The following is a 23,023-nucleotide window of genomic DNA, read 5'->3' on the forward strand; positions in this document are numbered from 1 at the left end:
AGTTTTTGGCAGGTGTCTGTGTTGGTAAATAGAAGGGCTAACAGGCAAACTCCCAATTCACAGAGCAGAGGAAGATGGTCGCAGGTGCAGTTCTTCACTTTTGTCCTGTCACATTCTCTTCGATCAAAATTGACCTCACAGAGCTCACTTCTTTTCTTATGATTTGTCCACTTTGCTGAGCATGTCCTCAGGATGACATTTGGTTAGTATGCATCACATGTATGTGACTGACTGGAAATACATGATAAAAACACAAAGCATCTTAGAAGGATTACCTTGTCATATTGGGTAATAGATACTTTTTACGGTAAGGCTCCCTAATCTTAGGTGACTAATAACTGTTATAAATGGATACCCTGTAAGGAGAATTCAGTGCTTTTAAATACGGCAAAATCGAAGAGTTAGGCAGCAGAGAAAAACAAAATGTTTTCTTATTTATTGCCCAGAAGACTTAGCTGAGAGTTGAATTAAGGGTTGAATTAAGTTATTGTTTTTTTAGTGAAATGCAGTCTTACAAATCGCTTACTGCAATCAGGAAAAATGCTGCACTTATTTCTAGAAGAACAGAATGAATGTTCACCTGTTGTTTTTCTCAGGGCAGAGGTATTGGCTGGAGGAAGGAAGGCCATAGTTAACTTTGTTACTCTTTTTTTTTCAGAGTAAATACTGGTATGCCCAGTCTACCATTAATTTCTCGATTTGTTATTAGGGTACCTTCCAAAGGCTCTGGATGATTTTTTTTTTTCCTTTAGCATGTGGTGAATTTTAGGCATGATCTAAAAGGACATCCACAATAGTGCTTCCTTTTACTCTAAGCAACAGTTGCCCACATTTTAGTCACGCCGGGCCGAATTAGTCTGGCCCCCAAAAGAAGCGCTGCGTCCACATATGCCCACATGAGAGAGCTCCATGCTGGAAGCTGGTGAATACCCTGGAGGACAGTCTAGCTGTTGTAATGCAAAAGTGGGTCTTACTTTGGACCCCTGACAGAACACTAGTTCCCAAAGGACGCAGCACTGTTTGTGGTCTTCAAAGTGGAGTTTCGTTTGTGGGGTTTGTAGGCCAGTAGCAAATTCTGTTTTGGTATGCCAGTCAGGTTTCCTAATAAAGCAAATTTCACATGTAACTGGATGTGAAACAAAATCAGCTTCGTCTCTTCCTACCTCTAAATGCCTCTACCTGCAGGCAGTTCACATTGTAAGAACAGTTCTTGTAGGCAGGAGGTTAGAGTCTCCAGTTTTCCCACGTGACTTGCTAACCCTCTGTTTAACTAAAATCATTACTTACCACTCAAATGCCTATAGACTTTAACATAGTTATAAATCTGCTTGATGTAAAACAATTTGTGTATCTTTCCGGTTAAGTGTATAAGCATAGGAAAATACCTGTCAGATACCTGTCTGAAACATAGGAGGATAGCTTTTTAAAGCTAGAAATAGGTACGCTTTTTAGGGGCACCTGGCTGGCTCATCAGTGGAGTGCGCCACTCTTGATCTTGTGTGATGAGTTCAAGCCCCACATTGGGCATAGAGCCTACTTAAGAAGTGAAAAAAATTTTTTCTCTAAATAAGTTTTTAAGAAGAGTTTGTTGTATTCATGTGAGAAAGAACAAATTGAAGGGATTATTGGTTAAAGAACTCAAATGATCTAAATCAGACCTTGTCTGTGAACACGTATATGTGTATGTATTAAAGAAAATGTGTTTCAATTTAAAAACTGAAAACTTGGATACACTTAGCTTTAATTATATTTCTATTTATTTAAAAAGTAGTAGTGTTCTTTTATTATTGATTTGGTTCTTTTATCCCACAAAATGACTCAATTTGTCCTACATGTTTGGTTAAAATACAGGGAAATACCTTAAGTTTGTATTAATTTCCAAATTATATAATTGGAAGAGGCTTTCTTCTCTTATATAAAAGAAGAAATCTAGCTAGAAATCATCTTACCTTATTTGCTATAAATTTCTTAATATTTGCTACATGCCAATGATGCCAGATGCTAATGATAAATTTTATCATCTGTATTAGGAATTAAATATAATTGAGGTGACCTGCTCTCCTGCTCACATCTGAGATCTTGTGGTACCGAACCATTCCTTTTTGAACTAGATAGGGCATATCTCCATTGTTGAGTGTTAGTTGTAGTCATAACCCTTACTTCAAAGGTTTTATATTGTAAACGTTTGACTTGATATAAAATTATTTCTATACAAGATAAAAAAAGTACGGTCTTATTTTAGTTCATCTTAGAATGCACAGGAGAATAACTATGCAAAGAATGTGGATAGATAGTGCTTTTTCTCCCTTTCGATTTTGTACTGCAAAATACCCCAGGAAATTGACACAAAACCAAATCCAAAGACTTACACAGACAGTACAGTTCAATTTTAGTGAAAAGAGTGAAGAAATCTTCAAAAAAATTCTTACAGACTCCAGTTTTTATTTTCTTGGTGGAATGGTAACTAGATACCTACTTAGTTTCTTCTTGTGTTGGGTCTGTTGGGAGGAACTGAATGTTGATCCTCCTCACCTATTTCCATGGTAAAACTGAGCTCATTTCATTTGTCACTTAATATGTGCATTAGGAAAACTTCATAGCAGAAAAAAATATGTTTATATGCAGATATAAAATGTCTAAACTGAATGTGTAATGAACAAAGGCTGACAAAGGAGGCTTGGGCTGCGAAACAGTATCCTGAACGCTACAGAAATGGGGACGGGAGGCATGGGCAACAGAGAACTTTGTCCTGTTCAGAGATCCCCAAAGGATCCCTGTCCCCTCCCCCCAACCTCCTGCCAGAATGTTGGATTTCAAAGAATGAACAGATTAACGGATATCAGGAGTAGTGTGGCCTGGGTTGAGAATAAGGATAATTTGCCTGAGTTATAGTACTGGCTGGATCATTACAGTCTGCCCACATGGCATCTCTCTGTGAGGACAAAGGGAACTTACCCAAGGAACGTTAAAGCTACTGCTGTTGGAAGGAAGTCATATGGTAAGGGAACCAGAAAAGGCCAAGAGCAAGTAGAAATACAGTCCCTAAGTCTGTAACCCAAGAGCTGGACAGCAGCCATCCCTAAGGGAGCCAGCCCAGATCTGGGGCTGATACTTGAGTCTCTGAGGCTCAACATGCTAGGCAGAGCTGCTGCTGTAGGACGGAAGCCCTGCAGTGCCAACTGATTCACAATGGCTGTTTCAGTGGCAGCCTCTTTGAGACACCCTGCCTCTATACTGTCATCATGGAAAAACCAAGGGGCCTCGAAAGAGGGTAAGGTAAAGTTTCAGATTTGGGCTCAGCAGAAGAGGAACTTGAGGCTGGGGCAAGTGCCAGAACCCTCGTGTGTCAGATTGGGGATTGTGCTGCTGTTGGTGATTTTCCTGCCAAGCATGTACTGTGACCTGGGATCTGTATATTACTCTTCTTATGAAACGGTCATCCCCAAGAGCCTGACAGTCAAGGGAAGGGAAGACCCAGTGGAAAAGGCATCCTATATGCTCTTAATGCAGGGCCAGAAATGGATGATTCACCTGAAGGCGAAGAGAGACTTTTTTGTGAAGAACTTTCCAGTCTTCAGCTACCACAGTGGCGTCCTGGGGCAAGAAACGCCTTTCATCTCACATGACTGTCACTATGAAGGCTACATAGAAGGAGTCCCGGGTTCTTTTGTTTCTCTCAACACCTGTTCAGGCCTCAGGGGCATCCTGATGAAGGAGGGGAAACCCTATGGCCTTAAGCCCAAGGACGCTTCGAAACGCTCTGAACATGTGTTGTACACGATGGCACACCAAGCTCGAGTCTCCTGTGGGGTCACTTCCAAAGGCAGCCAAGTGGCGCCTGCCAGCCGGCAGCGGGGGAGCAGGAAGCCTCACAGTCCACAGGCACCGTCCTCCTTTTGGTCACACACCAAGTACGTGGAGATGTTCGTCGTGGTCGACAACCAGCGGTTCCAAATGTGGGGCAGTGACGTCAGTGAGACGGTCCAGAGGGTCATGGACATCACCGCTCTGGCCAACAGCTTCACCAGGGGGATAAACACAGAGGTGGTGCTGGCTGGAATGGAGATTTGGACCGAGGGGGACCTCATAGAAGTCCCGGCGGACCTGCAAGTTACACTCGGGAATTTCAACAGCTGGAGACAGGAGAAGCTCTCCCGTCGCGTGAAGCACGATGTTGCCCACATGATCGTTGGACATCACCCTGAAGGAGACGTGGGACAGGCATTTCTCAGTGGTGCCTGTTCCAGTGGCTTTGCGGCAGCCGTTGAGTCCTTCCATCATGAAGACGTCCTCCTGTTTGCAGCGCTCATGGCCCATGAGCTTGGGCACAACTTGGGTATTCGGCACGACCACTCGGCCTGCGCTTGTAGAGAGAAACGCTTGTGCCTCATGCGTGAAAATATCACCAAAGAAGGTGGCTTCAGCAACTGCAGCTCTGATTACTTCTACCAGTTCCTCCGGGAACACAAAGGGGACTGCCTATTTAACAAGCCTCGGCCCCAACATCGCCTGCGTAGGAATGCAGAGTGTGGAAATGGTGTGTTGGAGGACAATGAGGAGTGTGACTGTGGACCTGACTGTGGTGATCACCGGTGCTGTGACCAAACATGTAGGCTGAAGGAGCATGCACAGTGTAGTGATGGACTATGCTGTTCTGATTGCCAGTTGAGACATAAGGGATTCATGTGTCGTCCTGCTCTTGGAGAGTGTGACCTCCCTGAATATTGTGATGGTACCTCCGGAGAATGCCCCATAGATCGCTATAAGCAAGATGGCACATTGTGTGACAGAATTCACTATTGTTTTGGCGGCCGGTGTAAGAACCCTGATAATCAATGTGTGGATATATATGGGTCTCCTGCAAGGTCTGCCCCAGAACACTGTTATATTTCCATGAACACCAAAGGAGACCGGTTCGGGAACTGTGGCTTGTGGGCCTCATCTAGGACAAAGTATGTTAATTGCTCTGATGATCATATATTTTGTGGGAAACTTCTATGTACAAATATTAGACGGATACCAGCAATCAAACGCCACCATACTCTGATCCAGGTACCCCACAAAGATGACTGGTGCTGGAGCATGGATGCCTATAACATGACTGACATCCCCGATGATGGAGAGGTGCATAACGGCACTCTTTGTGCCCCACACAAAGTCTGCATGAATTACTCCTGCATTGATCATGCCGTGCTCCATTACGACTGTGAACCTAATGAAATGTGTAACGGGAGAGGAGTCTGCAACAATTTGAGGCACTGTCATTGTGAGGCTGGCTATGCACCCCCTGACTGCAAAGCTGCAGGAAATGGGGGTAGTGTGGACAGTGGTCCCCCTGGACAATCCACTGATGAAAATCTAAGTGCAGGAGGAAGTGGCAGTCCTACTAAACGTAAGACTCAAATGAGGGCTCTTGGCAGCATAATTTTCATACTCCCTGGATTTCTTCTAGTATTACTGTTCATTTTAATACTTTCCATTACCCTTAGGGCTAGAACTAAGTCACTAGAGACGACAGGAGGCTCCTCAGAGGAGATCTCAGAGATCACAGAGACTACTGTGGACAAAGAGATAACACAGCCCTTACAAAAGCAACCCACAAATACTGAAGAGAAGGGTCCAGAGGAGGCTCCACGGGAAGACCCCCCACTAGAGAAGCCTTCCCCACCGGAGGAGGCCCCCCAACCACAGGAAGTCCCACCGCCGGAGGCCCCAGGAGAGCCTGCACCATAAGAGGTAGCAGGTGAAGGACAGGAATAACCAAAGACAGAATAGTGGAGGAAGAAGTCAAATACATCAAATACCTCAAGCACCGAGTGGGAATGAGAGGCTCATAGAGACAAAGATGAAGTGAGAATTGAGAGCTCCAGTGGCTCTAACTGGACTACAGGGTCTAGAGAAACAGTAACCTGGGAGGAGGGAACCCAGATTTCAATACTGCTTGTAGTACTTTGGTTACACGTTGATATAAGAACTCATATACAAAATATCCTGCAGTTTTGCTTTTTCTCATTTCACGAAGCAATTTTACTTAAGCTCTTCTCATGGATCATTGCTATCAATGTCATGTATTGTGTTTGGGTCAATATCTGAACTCAAGTTATTTTTCAGGGCAATACCATCTTCCATCTACATTGTTTGACACAGTGTATTATCAGTACCTATGTCATGACTGTCCCTGGATTATTCACCCAAGTCACATCAATGCATTATTTAGGAACATTATCTATTGAGCACTCTTATTGCCATGAAGTTTCTATTCATGAAGTAGAGGTAATTTAAAATAAATAAATGGCAATTTTTGGATGAAGCATCGCTTCAGACTCCATGCACCCTAGTAATGGGCTTTTTTATATTAAGGCTCTCTGGAGGGGCTGCATCCGATTCAAGGGTCTGGGTGAATGGGGCAGGAATGGGCAACTGAGGCCAGGGGACATGTGCACAGTGGTGTGGAATTCACATTTGAATATTTGTTAATATTCTGGATTTATTAATTTCTATAATTAAGGCTGATATTTTATCTACTGGAAATTCATGGGAATCTTCAAAATACCTGTAACAACACATTAATTTGGTAGATATTTGTAGAGAGAGCACAAAGCACATAACAATACTACTGTGCGAGACACCATGTGAAACACTTAACATTCGTTGCCTTAATTTTATCTTCCCATCTACACTCTGAGACCTCCATCTGCTACATGAGGAAACAGACATCACAGAGTTCGGGTGGAACCTGTGTCCTGCCTCAGGTATGACGGAATCTACATTCCCCCCTGCTTCATGAGCCTGTCCTTCAGTAAAAAAAGTGACCAGAACAATGATTGGTATGTCCTCAATTGCCCAAAACATGGTTTCTTCCTCAGTGACTTTAACGAAACAAAATCTTTACGGGATGGATGCTGATTGCTGTCACAAACCTACCATGTTGTGTAGTCATTACTGATGAAAAGTGCCTTTACCCCATTACATCCTGACCTCCTGGAGTGGCAGGTTCATATCCTACTCAGCTGTGAGGTCTCAGCTCATTGTAGGTGCTCAGTAAATGTTGACAAAGTGAAGGACTTAGCCAGAACCAACCTTAAAATAGGAGGGTAACTTCTATGGATGGCACTGGCCAAAACCTTGCCCAGGTGCAGTGTTGCCGCTACAGGTCTAGCGTTTTGAGCCTCAGGGAAGTTCCTGAGCATCAGTCCCTGCCGACACTTTTGCTGAGTCCCTCTTCTAACTGCTTGACCTACGTGAGCAGGAAAGAGCAGACAAAGGAAGGATAAGACCTGATTTCTGCTTTTTAGAAGCTTACATTAATTACTTTTGGTGGAACAAAACTAAATGTCAGGGGAAAATTCAAAATCACGACTTCAGGTATGTAAGATTCCAGGTCATGAGATTTGCTGGTAACCGAATCTCAGAGTGTTTTATGACAGATCAGGATTTGTGGTGAAAACATACCATTAATTAATAGTGAGCTGAGAGCTTTGGGAACAAGGGCAGACTGGGTAAATGAAGGCCCCCACATGTAGACTTGTGGTTAGAGACTTTTGAAAAAGATGTGGAGGATTTCTGCTGAAAAGCACTTCAGTGGAGAACAGGAGGGATGACATTCCTAACTGCACATGTGATGGGGACTATTTTAAAAGCTAAAAAGCATCACATATTTTTGCTAGCTTCTCAGGTATAAGGGAATCATGATTTACGTATGGGGTGATTACGCTTAGCTAATTAAATGGTGTTCTTAAAAGACCAAAAGTCAGATGGAAAATCGAGAATCAATCAATAAAACCTATTTAAAACTTCACAATGTTTGACAACAAAATGTACAAAAAATTAGCAGTACGGAAGTGGCAGGTAGAATAGGCTATTTTTAGTTGCTGTCCTCATGATTGCAAGACGAGGTTGAAGGCAGGGAACAAAGGTTAGGACAGGCTATTCGAATGAACTTCCTCTGAAAAACTGATAGAAAATGGGACATGTTTCTAACTGCCAGGTAGATCTTAAGAAGTGTGGAACCCCCAAATTCCAGGGATTAAAGGTTGGGGTTCTTTAGGATCTGCTGTAGAAGGGAGGTGACCAATTTTAAGAGAGGAGGTAGGGGCACTCGGGTTTGAGGTTCAGCGTTCTGCATTTTGTGTGATTGTTTCTACAAAGCCCACTCTTTCACCGGATTCCCTCCCCCAGCATGTTTGGGGGATTCTGAGGAAGGCTTGATTACGTGTTCCAGTGATCTCTGTTGGTAGTCACTCATGACCCAGCCAGCTGCAGCCCCAAGAGATTCTGACAGTGACTCCTTGCCGTCCTTCACCTGCCTTCCCTGGGTGGCTATTGTCCTCTCTGTGCTCCCTAAGACTGGTGGAGACCAAGACCCTTCCCTTAGTTTCCCAAAGCACAGCTAAGTCCAGGCTCTAGATTTTTATCCAGACTTAGAGGGAGCAAAATGAAACTTAATATGGAAAAGAACGCACTCGGATGTGGCATTAATGTTCGTGGAGTCCAGAGGTCATGTCTCTTCCTCCCTGGGTGACTTGGATAGGTGCTCTCTTTCTTTGGATGCCCCCAACCTGACATCTTTCTTTGTCCATGCAGGAGTACTCTGGGGAATATCCTCATAACTTGGACTCAAACACCAACCTCTCCTCTGGGGCTCAGCTGAAGGAAAAATAAAAGATTTAACCTTCAACACAGGTGACATTATCAACCTCACAGGGATGCAGTTCTGCACTAAGTAACGTTTTGCCCTGGTTTGCAATGTTTCTTGACACCGTATTAAAAATTGAAATAAAAACTTCCAGTGTTTACAAACTTAATTTCAGAACAGAATGTTGCTGTTTCCTTTGGGCAAATATGCTCATTGAAATGTTTTCTCGAAACCAAGGTAGACTTCTTCCAAGAATGTTTGCAAAATGCTGACTTTTTAAAATTAATACTCCCCCTGCTTCTGGGCATTTGTCTTTAAAAAGTTTTGGACTAGGAAAGAAAAGGAAAAAAGGCCCATACCACTTCTGCTATTTAATAAAATTATGCAAGTTTTACATGAGGAGGTTATGCTGCAAGGAAATGCATGAGGGTAAGCAAGGTGTTGGGTTAGTATGTGAATGACAAAGCCATGGGGACTCTTCTCACAGTTAGAAAACTATATTTAACATATCTACAAAAGAAACAGCAGAGATGGAATCATGGCTGACCAAGTGTTTACAAGCACCTGCCCATTTTACTGCTGTAAACTACCTAACCAGGCTTCTTAAGGCTTTCCTAAGCTTCTACAGACACTGATCTTTTCACCACAGTCTGGAGTTCAGGGACTTCCACTGCTCTCTCGTTTTCTAGAGCAGAAGATGTAAACCTGGTGTGGCATTAAAGGGCCGTGACAATTGGGTCCTCCTGTCCTCTGTCTCCTATGACTTTCGAAAACATGCATGCCCTCCTTCCTCACCTCAGTATGTCTGACAGGAAGGACCCGTGTCCTCACTACATGCCATGGCCACTTCCCACTCTGGGCTTTTGATTCCACCAAATGACCTTACTCTTCCCCACCCCTGCTTGGTTCAACCATCACAGCTCCAGACAGGCTCTTGAAACTGCTCCAGCAAACCTTTCTCTACTTTTCTGAAGAAAACGTGGGTTCTCTTTGAGGATACTCATGGAAAGAACTAAGAGGGGAGTCGGTATGAAACAGACCAGCAAGTGATGGTTTTCTACAGAACAGCAGTACCCATCCTTGTCCTTCCTTGAGTGAAATCTCCGATTAGTACTTTGAGCACAAGAAATGTGTTTACTCAGGTGACAGGTTCTCAGAATCTCAAATTCTGGAGGTATTCATGCACTAGTAGAGAAACGGAAAAAAAGCCGAGTGAGACACAAGAGGAGTGAGCTTCGAAGCCGCGACATTTCTTCTAGTAACACGTTTCCAGTGGCCGAATAATCACAAGCAGGGTGTCAGTGCAGACAATTTCCCATGAAAAAGGTGCAGGAGAGAAGGCCCTCCCTCATGCCATCCACTGACCTCTTTTCCACCCAAAGCCTTCCTTTATGGTCCATAGGTAAGCTAGGCCAGTAGAAAAATACAGCTATGCAATTAAGTATGTGAAATAAAGCAAAGGCTACCAATTCAGTGCTTTGTAAAAATAAGAATAGACCCCAACTTGGAGGTAACTGATGTGTTAGGATTTAAGAAAAGCCCACAGACAGGAATCTATAAAACTTTTGCAACAAATGATACCAGTACATCAGATCCCCCAACTATTCAGAGTCTCTCCTGAAGTATTTACATTTTCTATCACAATATGAACCTAGAAAAAGAAACCATTAGTTTTATTTATGATTTTTTCCAAAACAGATACAATTTTTTAAAAATGTTTGTTTATTTTTGAGAGAGAGAAAGAGACAGAGTGAGAGCAGGGGAGGGGCACAGAGAGAGGGAGACACAGAATCCGAAGCGGGCTCCAGGCTCCACGCTGTCAGCACAGAGCCTGATGTGGGGCTCCATCTCACAAACTGTGAGGTTGTGACCTGAGCCAACGTCGGACACTTAACCGAATGAGCCACTCGGGCGCCCCCAAAACAGATACAATTTTTAATCATCTTTCTTGTCATGTTCGCCGTTTTGATGACCAATGTAAACGTCTAGTAGTGTTTTACAAAACAATTCAAGCATAAGAGAAAACAATAGGCTACCTTTCCTAAGCACTGTGAGAGTTCTCTTCTCCTTGGACGCTAAGAGCATGAGTGCCATGTAAGCATTGAGTCCTGTGTTCTCCTAGCCTAACAAATCCAACCAGGAAGAACTTTCTGAGGGTAAACAGCAACTTTTTTTTTTTTTCAACGTTTTTTATTTATTTTTGGGACAGAGAGAGACAGAGCATGAACGGGGGAGGGGCAGAGAGAGAGGGAGACACAGAATCGGAAACAGGCTCCAGGCTTCGAGCCATCAGCCCAGAGCCCGACGCGGGGCTCGAACTCCCGGACCCCGAGATCGTGACCTGGCTGAAGTCGGACGCTCAACCGACTGCGCCACCCAGGCGCCCCAGTAACTTTTTTTTAAAAAGAAGTAAGTCGGGGCACCTGGTTGGCTCAGTGGCTTAACTAAGCATCTGACTTTGGCTCAGGTCATGATCTCACGGTCCATGAGTTTGAGCCCCTTGTTGGGCTCTGTGCTGACCGCTCAGAGTCTGGAGCATGCTTCAGTTTCTGCATCTCTGTCTCTCTCTGCCCCTTCCCCGCTTACTCTCTGTCTCTGTCTCTCTCAAAAATAAATAAACATTAAAATTTTTTTAAATAAATAAATAAAAGAAGAAAGTCGCCTTTGTTCTTATCGAGGGGGCTTTCACATTCCGTGTCCCTAAATCCTAAGCGTTACATTCTAGCTCACTGGTCTTGAACAGGAAACCTCACTTCCTTGGGCCTGGGTTTCTGCCTCAGTATGATGACTCACAAAGGCTACCTCTCACAGAACGGTTGAGAGATTAAGTTCGGTAATGTGTGTGTGTGCTGGTATCCAGTGCAGTGCCTGGCATACAGTGGGTGCTCGAATAAACACCGAGAAGATCTAACATCAACTGTGACAATGGCTGTAAGACTCTATTAATTGTACGTTGTTCCACAACGGTAAGGTCTGTCCACTCCTGAGTCATAATACTGAATTTCCTTTATACCTATGGCATTCTGACCTACCCTACATATGGTCATTTGCAAACATATTCTACTTCCTCTACTAAACTGAAAATCTCTGGGGATGAGGAGGAATAAGATTTGGCTAATGTGGCAATCACTGCCTTGGGCCCAGTCCTTACCCACGTAAGACTGGTAAGGACTTTATTCTTTTCCTTAGACCCCTCTCAAGACCATAGTGGCATTAAAACAGTCTTGCTTCTTGGATCCTAAGTCACGGATTCTAGCCTTCTCCTTCTTCTGACTGTATCCTCAATCCTTAAAGTGCAAATGGCTCGGGATGGACCAAATTGGCACATTTGAGCCTTGCTGTCCAAGCCCAAGGCTTTTTATAGAACTCTAATTTTACTATTAAACTGACACGTGTCACTTCTCCCCATCCATCCATTCATCCATTCATTCATTGTCTCACTCGTTCATTCGTTCCACCACTAGTGAGTCTTTACCTATGAACTGTACTACCAGTACAATAGACATGGTAGTAAATAAGACAAAGCCCCAGATCCCATGGAAATTTTAAAAAATTGTGAACCCAGCACAAACAAAAGGATAACGACACGATGTGCCAGGTTATAATCTGTGTGATGGAACAAAATGAAGCAGTGCAAGGGGAAGCAGAGTGATGTCAGGGTGGACTGTTATATGAAGGCAGTGGTCAGAGAAGACCTGTGTGAGAAGGTGACATTTGAGGAGAGACAGGTAGAAAGTAAGGGCAAGGGCGCCTGGGTGGCTCAGTCGGTTAAGCATCCGACTTCAGCTCAAGTCATCATCTTATAGTCTGTGCGTTCAAGCCTCCTGCCGGGCTCTGTGCTGACGGCTCGGAGCCTGGAGCCTGCTTCGGATTCTGTGTCTCCGTCTCTCTGCCCCTCCCCTGCTCGCTCTCAGTCTCTCTCTCTCTCAAAAATGAACACAACTTTTTCAAAAAAGAAGGTAACAGCAGAAGCTCAGCAGGTATCAGGGGAAGAACAAACCTGGCAGAGGGAAGTCTAGGTGGAAAGGTCCTGAGATGGCAGCATGCTTGGCATGTTTGAAGAACAGCAGGGAGGTCAGCATTATCTGGACACAATGAGCATGGTGGAGAGTAGCAGTCGAGGGCTGTGGGTGGAGACAGATCACATGAAGACTCGGTAAGCATTGGTAAGGAGTTATGTTTTCTATTCAGTGGAGATGGGAAGCATGGAGGGGCTTCAGCAAAGGAGTGACCAGAGCGGAGAAGTCCTGAAGGATCACTCCATACGCTACATGATCAAGGAACAGGCAGGGGTAGGGCGATGAGCCACTGCGTGAGCAGAGAATCCTTACAGACCTTGGGATTTGCCAAGTGGGAGGTATCAGAGGCTTTGAGGATGGTGGTTGAAGTGTCAGTGGTGAGAAGAGGCTAGAGTCTGGGAGGATTATGAGGTAGAGCTCAAAGGATTTGCTGTGGGAGCAGATGTAGAGTGTGAGACAAAGGCGGGAAGGACAACCCCAGTGGCTCCGCCCTGAGGAACTGCAAGAACAGAGTTGCCATTTACTGAGGGGCAGAGGAGTGTAGAAAGAGCAGCCGTTGCACATGTTTAGTTTGAGATGCCTATTACACACCCAAGCGGGCATGCCAGGCAGGCAGCGAGAGGACTGAGTCTAGAAGTCAGGAGAGAAGTCAGCTACAGATGTATATTTGAGAGTTGTCAGTATGGAGATGATATCCAAGCTAGGGACAGGCTGACACTGTCCTGGGAGCGCTCTAGGGAGACAGCAGCTAGAGAAAGGAACACATCTGAGGACTGGGTGAGGACTTAGCTCCAGGACATTCCATGTGTAGGTGTTGATAAGATGAGGATTCAGGAAAGAAGTGGGAGAAGTGGCTGGTATGGTAGGGCTACCACCGGGAGAGAGCACTGTCCTGAAAACCAAGCAAGAACGTGTTTCTGGGAGAGTTTTACACTTCAAACCCAGTCCACCCGCAAATTCTCTTGGCTCTATCATCAACATATATCCAGAATGTGACCTCTTATCACCACCGCCCCCACCCCACTCTCCAGTGCACTGCAAGCCATCATCTACTCCCTCTTGGCCAACTGTAGAGTCTCTAGCTGGTCTCTCTGCTTCCACCCTGGTTCCCCTCAATAGCCTACTTTCCACCCAGCAGGCAGGGTGATTGTTTTAAAAGGCAAGGCAGAACATACCCATCATCTTTTAAATGCTGTCAATAGGCCCGTAAGGTGAGGACGGAGTGGTGATCGTTTGATCTGACAACGGAGAGTTACCCATTGGTATCCGGGAGCAGAGCAGTTTGGATGGATGGGTGGGAATGAAAGCTCATTCTACTGGAGTCAAGATGTAAAGGATGAGTCAAACAAACATCCGTGGAAGTGCTCAATGTCATCAGTATTCAGAGAAATACAGATTAGATAGCCACAAAGAGATATCACCACACACCCAAGATTGACTATATAAAACTGAAAACTCCAAGTATTGCCGCGGAACAGTGGAAACGCTCATAAACTGCTTCAGAAGTGTACACAGCCGTGCCGCTTTTAAATAGCACTTTTTATTGTCTAGTTACATTCATTGTCTCAAGTGCCCTGTGACTTAGCTATTTTACTCCTAGGCAAATACCCTAGAACTTGCTGCTTATTTGCATCATGTTACTGGACAAAAATGGTCATAGAAGCACTCTTCATAGTATTCCCAGAGAAAAGAACCCTGTGTTCAAAGATAATACAGTGAATGCTGTGACTGATCCACACAGAGAAATGCAAGTGTAGAACAACGTGGAAAGGAATGAGCTATGGCGGCACCCAAAAAGAGTAAGTGTAAACTCAAATACCATGTGGAGCAAAAGAGGCCGGCCACACTGCATTCCTATGAATTCACAGGAAGTTAAGAGGTAAAACGGGAAGACTTCCAAAAGGTTAAAGCAGGGTCCCCCCCAAATCCCCTCCCCCATAAAGGTAGTCACAACACAGGCAAAACCAGTCAAAATCAATTTTTCGCCAGTATGAAAATTAATCCAAGACAGAACCATGTGAAGCCGGTTTGTTCAAAAACAGAAACAGTAAAGCAGCCGAATCTTGGTTAGAGCAGTGAACTCTGTGAAGTTTTAATTGCCCTAGTCCCATATCCCCCTTCTCCCTCAGGTCCCCACTAGCCTTGAAAAACCACATCCTATCAACAGCAGTAGCTGTGAAAACAGGCGGCCTAGCACCCAATGTAAGGGGCAGAACAGTTTGGAACTTCTTCAAAGGCCCCATGGCCATAGAACTGTTACTAACTTACACATCTGGCACTTCCCCAGAAAATCCCCATTCACAGGACCTGTCTTGCTATCAACTCTTAGAAGAAAACAGAAGGCAAAAGTTTCATGGCACTGGATTTGGCAAAGATTTCTCCAACTAATGACACCAAAGGCACAGAAAACAACAACAACAAAAGACAAAATGGACTTCAAGAAAATTTTTAGATCTTGTGCATCAAAAAACACTATTAACACAGTAAAAAGGCTACTCACAGAATGGAAGGAAATATTTGCAAGTCAAGTATCTGAGAAGGGATTAACATCCAGAATATACAGAGAAGCTCCTAAAACTCAACAACTATAAAATCAACAACCTGATTCAAAGAATGGGCCAAGGACTCGAAAAGACATGTCTGCAAAGAAGATACACCAATGGCCTACATCGCCAATCATTAGGGAAATGCAAATCAAAAGTCCACTGAGGTACCACCTCACACCCATGAGGATGGCTACTGTCAAAAAACCCAGAAAAGAGCAAGTGCTGGAGAGGATGTGGAGCAAATTGGAACCCACGTGTGCTACTGGTGACAACGTAAAATGATACAGCCACTGTGGAACACAGTGTCGCGGTTCCTCAAAAGATCGGAAATAGAACTGCTGTACGATCCGGCAATTCCACTTCTGGGCATATACCCAAAAGAGCTGAAAGCAGGGTCTGGAAGAGATATTTGTACGTCATGTGCTTAGCAGCACTATTCACAGTGGCTAAAACACGGAAGCAACTTAAGTGTCCACCGATGGGCGACGAACGGGTAAGCAAAATGTGGTATACACATATACAATGTAACACCCTTAGAAAGAAAAAATATTTCTACTCACCATTAGAAAGAAAAAATATTCTGATGCATGCTACAACACAGATGGACCTTGGGGACATTACGCTAAGTGAAATAAGCCAGTCCCCCAAAGACAAATACTGTTATGATTCCACTCATAGGAATTACTCAGAGTAGTCACAATCACAGACACAGAAAGTAGAATGGTGGTTGCGAGGGGATGGAGGCAAGGAGACCCTGGGGATGTATAGTTTATTGACTATGGAGTTTCAGTCAAAACACGAAAAGAGTCCCGGAGATCGATAGTGGTGGCGGCAGCACAACATTATGGATGCATTTAAAACCAGTGAAGCGTGTCCTTAAATCCGGTAAAATTCATGTTCTGTGTGTTTTAACGCATTAGGAAAAAAAGAAGAAGAAAAATGAAATAGCCATCTGCTCGGAGAGAAACACAGCACTGAGGAAGTGAAAAGACAGCCCACGGGATGGGAGAGAATACTTGCAGATCATCTACGTGATAGGGACTAATGCCCAGACAATATTAAGAACTCTCACAAGTCAAGGAGAAAGACACCCAATTTTAAAAGGGCATGGGATGTGAAGAGACATTTCTCCAAAGAAGAAATAAATGACCAATAAGAATACGAAGGGGGCTGTGCAATATTACTAATTATCAGAAAAGTACAAATCAAAACTACAACGAGATACCAGTTTACATCCACTAGGATGGCTAAAATCAAAAGGATAGGCAGGAATGAATGTCAGAGGATGTGGAGAAACTGGAATCCTCACTTACTGCTGCCAGGAATGTAAAATCGTGTAGCTGCTTTAGAAAACGGGCCATTCCTCAAAAGGCTAAACACAGACTTAACATAGGACCGAGCACTTCCACTCCCAAGAACCTACCCAAGGCAAATGAAAACATTTGTCCATGCAAAAACTTGTACTCAAATGACCATAGCAGCAGGATTATTCACAATGGCCAAAAAGTGGACACAATCAAAATGGTCATCGACTGATGGGTCAAAAAATAAAATGCGGTATACTCACTTATTCAAAAAGCATGCGTTATTTGGCCAAAACGCAATGAGGTACGGACACATATTACAACATGGCTCATCCTTGACAAGATGCGAGGTGAAACAAGGGAGTCACAGAAAACCACACGGGTAGAAAGTCCATTGCTATGAAATGCCCGGAACAGACAGTCATAGAGCTGGAAAGTACACTAGTGGTGGCCAGGGGCTCAGGAGAGGGGAGAGTGGGGAGGGACTGATAATGAATACGAGAGCTTTCTTTGGAGGGTGAGGAAAATGTTCCAAACTCGACTGTGGTGATGCCTGCATAATTTTCTGAACATACTACAAACCACTGAATTGTACTCTTTAAACTATGTGAGTTGTAGCTCAATAAAGGTGTCACTAGAAGACAAGTAAACTAAAATCACACAATTCTGGGATGCCTATTTAGGAAGCAAATCAATTTTTTAAGAAGTGAGAAAGGAGTTACCAAAAGAGAGAGGATCATGGTTCTCTCTGGAGCAGGAGGGTTTGTGATTGGCAATGAATGGTAAATGGGCGACTTCTGTGGAGCTAAAACTGTTGATTACTTCAGTGGAGTTGTACACACACAGCTATTTCTCTCCCTGAGTGAAATATATGTAACATCAACCATCTTAACTGTTTTTCAGTGTACAGTTTCATGGCATTAAATACATTCACACTGTTGGACAACTGTCCCCACCACCCATTTACAGAACTTTTCATCATCCCAAGCTGCAGCTCTGCACCCATTAAACAAGAACTCCCCCAGTACTCTTTCCCCAGCTCCCGGTCACCTCTATTCTACTTTCTGTCTCTTGAACTTGACTCTTTGAGGAACCTCATATAAATGTAATCATAACATAGTTGTCCTTTTGTATCTGGCTCAGCTGTTCTCTTTTTAGTAACTCGCAGTAAACTACATTCATGTTTCATGCATGTGTAGTGTTTGTGCTGTAATTCAAAGGAAAACATTTCGGAAAAGAAAACTAGTGATGCAAGTTGGAACAGAATGTTTACACACCCTTTCAAAAAAGTTTCCTTGTGAAACAGAGAAGAGAACCTGGATGTGACTAGGCAGTGATATGCTGAGAAGGATGGTTTCATAAAAGTGAGATATTACAGCACATAATGAGATAGGATACAATGGACAAACAGATGTTTAAGGTGTAAAAGAGAGAAGGGACCACTGGAAAAGTGAAGCCCATGAGAAACAGAATGCGAGGTGACTCTAGATACAAACAGAGGGATAGGCCTCAGAGTGGAGCATGGACAATTTATCCACTACAGTAGGAGGAAAATCTAGGTACAGGTGGGCTCGCCTGGCTTCTACATGTGGAAGTTCCCTTTCGATTGCTTCCATTTTCTCAGTGAAATGTGAGGCAAGAAGAAATTAGGGTGACCTGACCGGTGAAATGTAGAAAGAGGTACACATTGAGATCACAAATGTGCCATTAGTCAGCACGGTTGTGAGTTTTCCTGAAGACACTTTCAGCCATTCAGGGCAGGTACCTGTTCAGCAAGTACAAACGAATAATATGCAACAGATGAGACATCAATCACAGCACCCATACCTGGGAGTCATTTATTCACTCAGTAAATAATTCTTGTTCATCTACTCTTGGACAAGCACTCTTCTAGACCTGAGGGTATAAAGGTGAACAAACAGAAGTGGTCACTGGACATGTAGAGGCCACATTCTAACACAGGGGAGACTTTTAGGATACCTAGTTTACAACGGGCATAACCTTAGCATGCCATATGTCAGGGCCATCCTGAGAAGGGTGTGGGCCTGGACTCACCCACTGACATGCCCATGATACTCACACTCGCACATAAGAGGAGGCTGCTCTGTTGGCCTCTCCCATACACACTTTTGGACAGTGTCATAAACAGAACTTGAGGAACCGAGCTTTGAAGATGTTAAAACATAGGCGTATTGACCGTGCCCCATGGGTCACCAGCCCACTTGGGTCTATCCTGCGGCACAGGCCCACCACCCCATTTGCCTTAGCGAACAGACTGGCCTGGGAGATGTGCACGTCACTATAATGCCTCACTGAGGGATAAAGGACACTCTGAGTTATGATGTCCATGTGTTACAGAGCAAGAGGTTTAGAAGAGGGGAAGTGAGCAACAGAGGGTGCCCACCAAAGATGTCTAAGCCCCCTGGTCTGGAACATTTGGAGTTAAGTCAAGCAACGGACAACAGGAGGGGTGGGGGCGGGGCGTTCCGTGTGGCACAGTTGAAGGAGGCATGCAGGTTTTGTTTCCACTCTCAAGGGATGGTCTTGCGTTTTAGGGTTCACAGCCCTTCGTGATTACATCACTCCACGGTGTCAAAAGGACCGTAGCCACGGAGCACCGAAGCTGATGCTGTGGAAGGAAGTCACAGAGAAAGGACACTATCTGAAGGATTACAGAGAGATCAGAGAGACTGGAAAGGACACAGCCAGAGGCTGTGCGTCTCAGAAGTAGGCAGCAGCCAGCCACCCTTCCTACAGCCAGCATAGATCTGGAGCTAATGCCTTGACTCCATAATGCCAGACTCCCATATGAGGGTCGGCGTGTCAGGGAGAGCTGCTGCTAATGGATACAGTCCGCACACCATCAACCAATTCACAATGGCCATGCCAGTGGCAGCCTCTGTGAGACACTCTGCCTCCTCCTTGTCTTCTCTACAGAAATACCAAGCGCTTCCAACTCGGGCTCCCCAAATGAAGGGCTCGAGGTGGGCACTAGTGGTGCCGGGACCTCCGTGTGTCAGGTTGGGGATCATGCTAGTGTTGGCGCTGATTTTCCTGCCAACCTTGTACTGTGACCTGGGATCTGTATATTACTCTTCTTATGAAACGGTCATCCCCAAGAGCCTGACAGTCAAGGGAAGGGAAGACCCAGTGGAAAAGGCATCCTATATGCTCTTAATGCAGGGCCAGAAATGGATGATTCACCTGAAGGCGAAGAGAGACTTTTTTGTGAAGAACTTTCCTGTCTTCAGCTACCACAGTGGCGTCCTGGGGCAAGAAACGCCTTTCATCTCACATGACTGTCACTATGAAGGCTACATAGAAGGAGTCCCGGGTTCTTTTGTTTCTCTCAACACCTGTTCAGGCCTCAGGGGCATCCTGATGAAGGAGGGGAAACCCTATGGCCTTAAGCCCAAGGACGCTTCGAAACGCTCTGAACATGTGTTGTACACGATGGCACACCAAGCTCGAGTCTCCTGTGGGGTCACTTCCAAAGGCAGCCAAGTGGCGCCTGCCAGCCGGCAGCGGGGGAGCAGGAAGCCTCACAGTCCACAGGCACCGTCCTCCTTTTGGTCACACACCAAGTACGTGGAGATGTTCGTCGTGGTCGACAACCAGCGGTTCCAAATGTGGGGCAGTGACGTCAGTGAGACGGTCCAGAGGGTCATGGACATCACCGCTCTGGCCAACAGCTTCACCAGGGGGATAAACACAGAGGTGGTGCTGGCTGGAATGGAGATTTGGACCGAGGGGGACCTCATAGAAGTCCCGGCGGACCTGCAAGTTACACTCGGGAATTTCAACAGCTGGAGACAGGAGAAGCTCTCCCGTCGCGTGAAGCACGATGTTGCCCACATGATCGTTGGACATCACCCTGAAGGAGACGTGGGACAGGCATTTCTCAGTGGTGCCTGTTCCAGTGGCTTTGCGGCAGCCGTTGAGTCCTTCCATCATGAAGACGTCCTCCTGTTTGCAGCGCTCATGGCCCATGAGCTTGGGCACAACTTGGGTATTCGGCACGACCACTCGGCCTGCGCTTGTAGAGAGAAACGCTTGTGCCTCATGCGTGAAAATATCACCAAAGAAGGTGGCTTCAGCAACTGCAGCTCTGATTACTTCTACCAGTTCCTCCGGGAACACAAAGGGGACTGCCTATTTAACAAGCCTCGGCCCCAACATCGCCTGCGTAGGAATGCAGAGTGTGGAAATGGTGTGTTGGAGGACAACGAGGAGTGTGACTGCGGACCTGACTGTGGTAATAACCGGTGCTGTGACCAAACATGTAGGCTGAAGGAAAATGCAAAGTGTAGTCCTGGACCCTGCTGTAATGAAACATGTGGATTTGCAGAAAAGGGATTCATGTGTCGTCCTGCTCTTGGAGAGTGTGACCTTCCTGAATATTGTGATGGTACGACTGCAATATGCCCCCACGACACATACAAGCAAGATGGTACAACTTGTGAGAGAGTTCACTATTGTGTTCAGGGTGTGTGCAGGACCCCGGATATTCAATGTCTACATGTTTTTGGGTACCCTGCAAGGTCTGCCCCAGAAGACTGTTACATTTCCATGAACACCAAAGGAGACCGATTTGGAAACTGTGGCTTTCCCACATCACCTAGGTCAGAATACGTTAAATGTGAGGATGAAAACATATATTGTGGGAAAATCATATGTACAAATATCAAACATGTACCAGAAATTAAACCTAATCAAACAATGATTCAGGTCCCTCATAAAGATGATTTCTGCTGGAGCATGGATGTCTATGACATTACTGATATCCCTGATAATGGATATGTGCACATTGGCACTCTTTGTGCCCCAGAGAAAATCTGTATGAATCGCTCCTGCACTGATCATGCTGTGCTCAACTACGACTGTGAACCGAAAGAAATGTGTAATGGGAGAGGAGTTTGCAACAATTTAAAGCACTGCCATTGTGAGGCTGGCTATGCACCCCCCAACTGCAAAACTGCAGGAAATGGGGGTAGTGTGGACAGTGGCTCTCCTAGTGCACCACACCCAGGTGAAACTCAAAACACTACCACTGTTCACAAAGATAAAGAAAATTTCTCAGACTGTTTGCTCATATTACTCCTGATACTTTTGGGCACAGTATTGATAATTGTTTGTGTCATCATCCTTTGTAAATGTACAAAAGAAGCTCATCCAGAACCCACAGAAAAGGGTCCAGAAAAGGCTGTGGTAAAACCCCCAGAGCCTGAAATACCTGCTGCAGAAGAGGCAGCTGAAGAGCCTCCATCAGAAGAGAAAGAGAAAGAGAAAGAGAAAGAGAAAGAGAAAGAGAAAGAGAAAGAGAAAGAGAAAGAGGAAGAGAAAGAGGAAGAGGAAGAGGAGGAAGAGGAAGAGGAGGAAGAGGAAGAGGAGGAATCAGAGCCATAAGAGGGAGGAAGAAGTCAAATATATCAAGCATCTCAAGCACTGAGTGGGAATGAAAGGCTCAGGGATGTATAGGTGAAGTGGGAATTGATAGCTCCAGTGGCTCTAGAATTATTCAGTCCATAAAAATATACTAATGTAGGAGCAGGGATTCATCTGCTTTTATTATTCATTTTAGTAACTGAGGTTTTATTTATTTAATATAGTAAATGTTTTATTACTTCTTACTTTTCCACGTTTCATTTGAACTCTTCATATGCATCTATAGACATCGTTGTCTGCCTTAGGCCATTTTTTTCCATTCACCAGGAACTTTTTTAGGACACGTCATCTTTCATGTAAGCTGTTTGACATACATTACCACATGTACCTGCATTTATTATTTTCACTTGTTTTTTCATTGCAATACCACTACATATTATGAGGACAGTTTTTAATGTGAGCAATTTGCCCTATAAATGTGCATTCAGAAAACGAGGAGTGTTTAAATCCAAAAATAAATAAAACTTTATTCAGATTATACATCTCTTCAGATTCCACTTGGCATAGTTATTGAGTCTACTTTGTTCTGGGACTCTGTGGGATGTACTATACCTGGTAAACCAGAAGACCCTGATTGTCAAGGGGCAAGTGTTGAAGTCATGAACCTTATCAAATCTGGCAGATGTTTAATATGACATATGTATATACAATTTATTACTTCCTGGTATTTCCAAGACCTTCCTATAGCCATCCTCACTCTTTATCCAAAAGGTTTCATTTCTTTTTCTTTTAGAGAAGCTTTCATAGCATTTCCTCTGTACTAATCTTCATGGGATGAATTTCAGATCTCCAAATATCTCATGTCTGATGAACATCATGTAGACTTAGCAAACTCTATTTATACTAATTTTATAATAGCATAGAGGCCCCTACCACAGTGCTAAGTATATGTACAAAACTAAAATTTTGTCTATTTTTAAAATTTATTGAAACTAATAACTTGTTGACTGACATCTGAAGCAATCTCTCCAATTACAGGTAATGGAACTTAGAGGTGGTAGATATTTCTTGGTGAAGACAGCACAAAGCAAGTGTAATATTAATGTTATTCATTCTGTGCTAGCAACTGTATTA

The 23,023-nt window shown here is 44.4% G+C and overlaps 4 protein-coding genes across 4 annotated transcripts in view; 3 read left to right on the top strand and 1 right to left on the bottom strand.

Annotated features, from left to right (window-relative positions):
* LOC122204271 (60S ribosomal protein L6-like) overlaps nucleotides 1-23,023 on the top strand; it is a 738,693-nt gene that overhangs the window by 251,317 nt on the left and 464,353 nt on the right. The gene's annotated exons all lie outside the window — the stretch shown is intronic.
* Nucleotides 1-23,023, bottom strand: part of TMEM116 (transmembrane protein 116) — a 161,810-nt gene that overhangs the window by 35,155 nt on the left and 103,632 nt on the right. The gene's annotated exons all lie outside the window — the stretch shown is intronic.
* On the top strand, nucleotides 2,739-6,330 carry LOC122204262 (disintegrin and metalloproteinase domain-containing protein 1-like). Its single transcript, XM_042911737.1, has one exon. It carries the CDS (start codon nucleotides 3,190-3,192, stop codon nucleotides 5,731-5,733), a length of 2,544 nt encoding a protein of 847 aa, XP_042767671.1. The 5' UTR covers nucleotides 2,739-3,189; the 3' UTR covers nucleotides 5,734-6,330.
* On the top strand, nucleotides 18,905-22,429 carry LOC122204261 (disintegrin and metalloproteinase domain-containing protein 1a-like). Its single transcript, XM_042911735.1, has one exon. It carries the CDS (start codon nucleotides 19,298-19,300, stop codon nucleotides 21,908-21,910), a length of 2,613 nt encoding a protein of 870 aa, XP_042767669.1. The 5' UTR covers nucleotides 18,905-19,297; the 3' UTR covers nucleotides 21,911-22,429.

Source organism: Panthera leo, chromosome D3 (assembly GCF_018350215.1).
Source record: "Panthera leo isolate Ple1 chromosome D3, P.leo_Ple1_pat1.1, whole genome shotgun sequence".
Lineage (NCBI taxonomy): Eukaryota > Metazoa > Chordata > Mammalia > Carnivora > Felidae > Panthera > Panthera leo.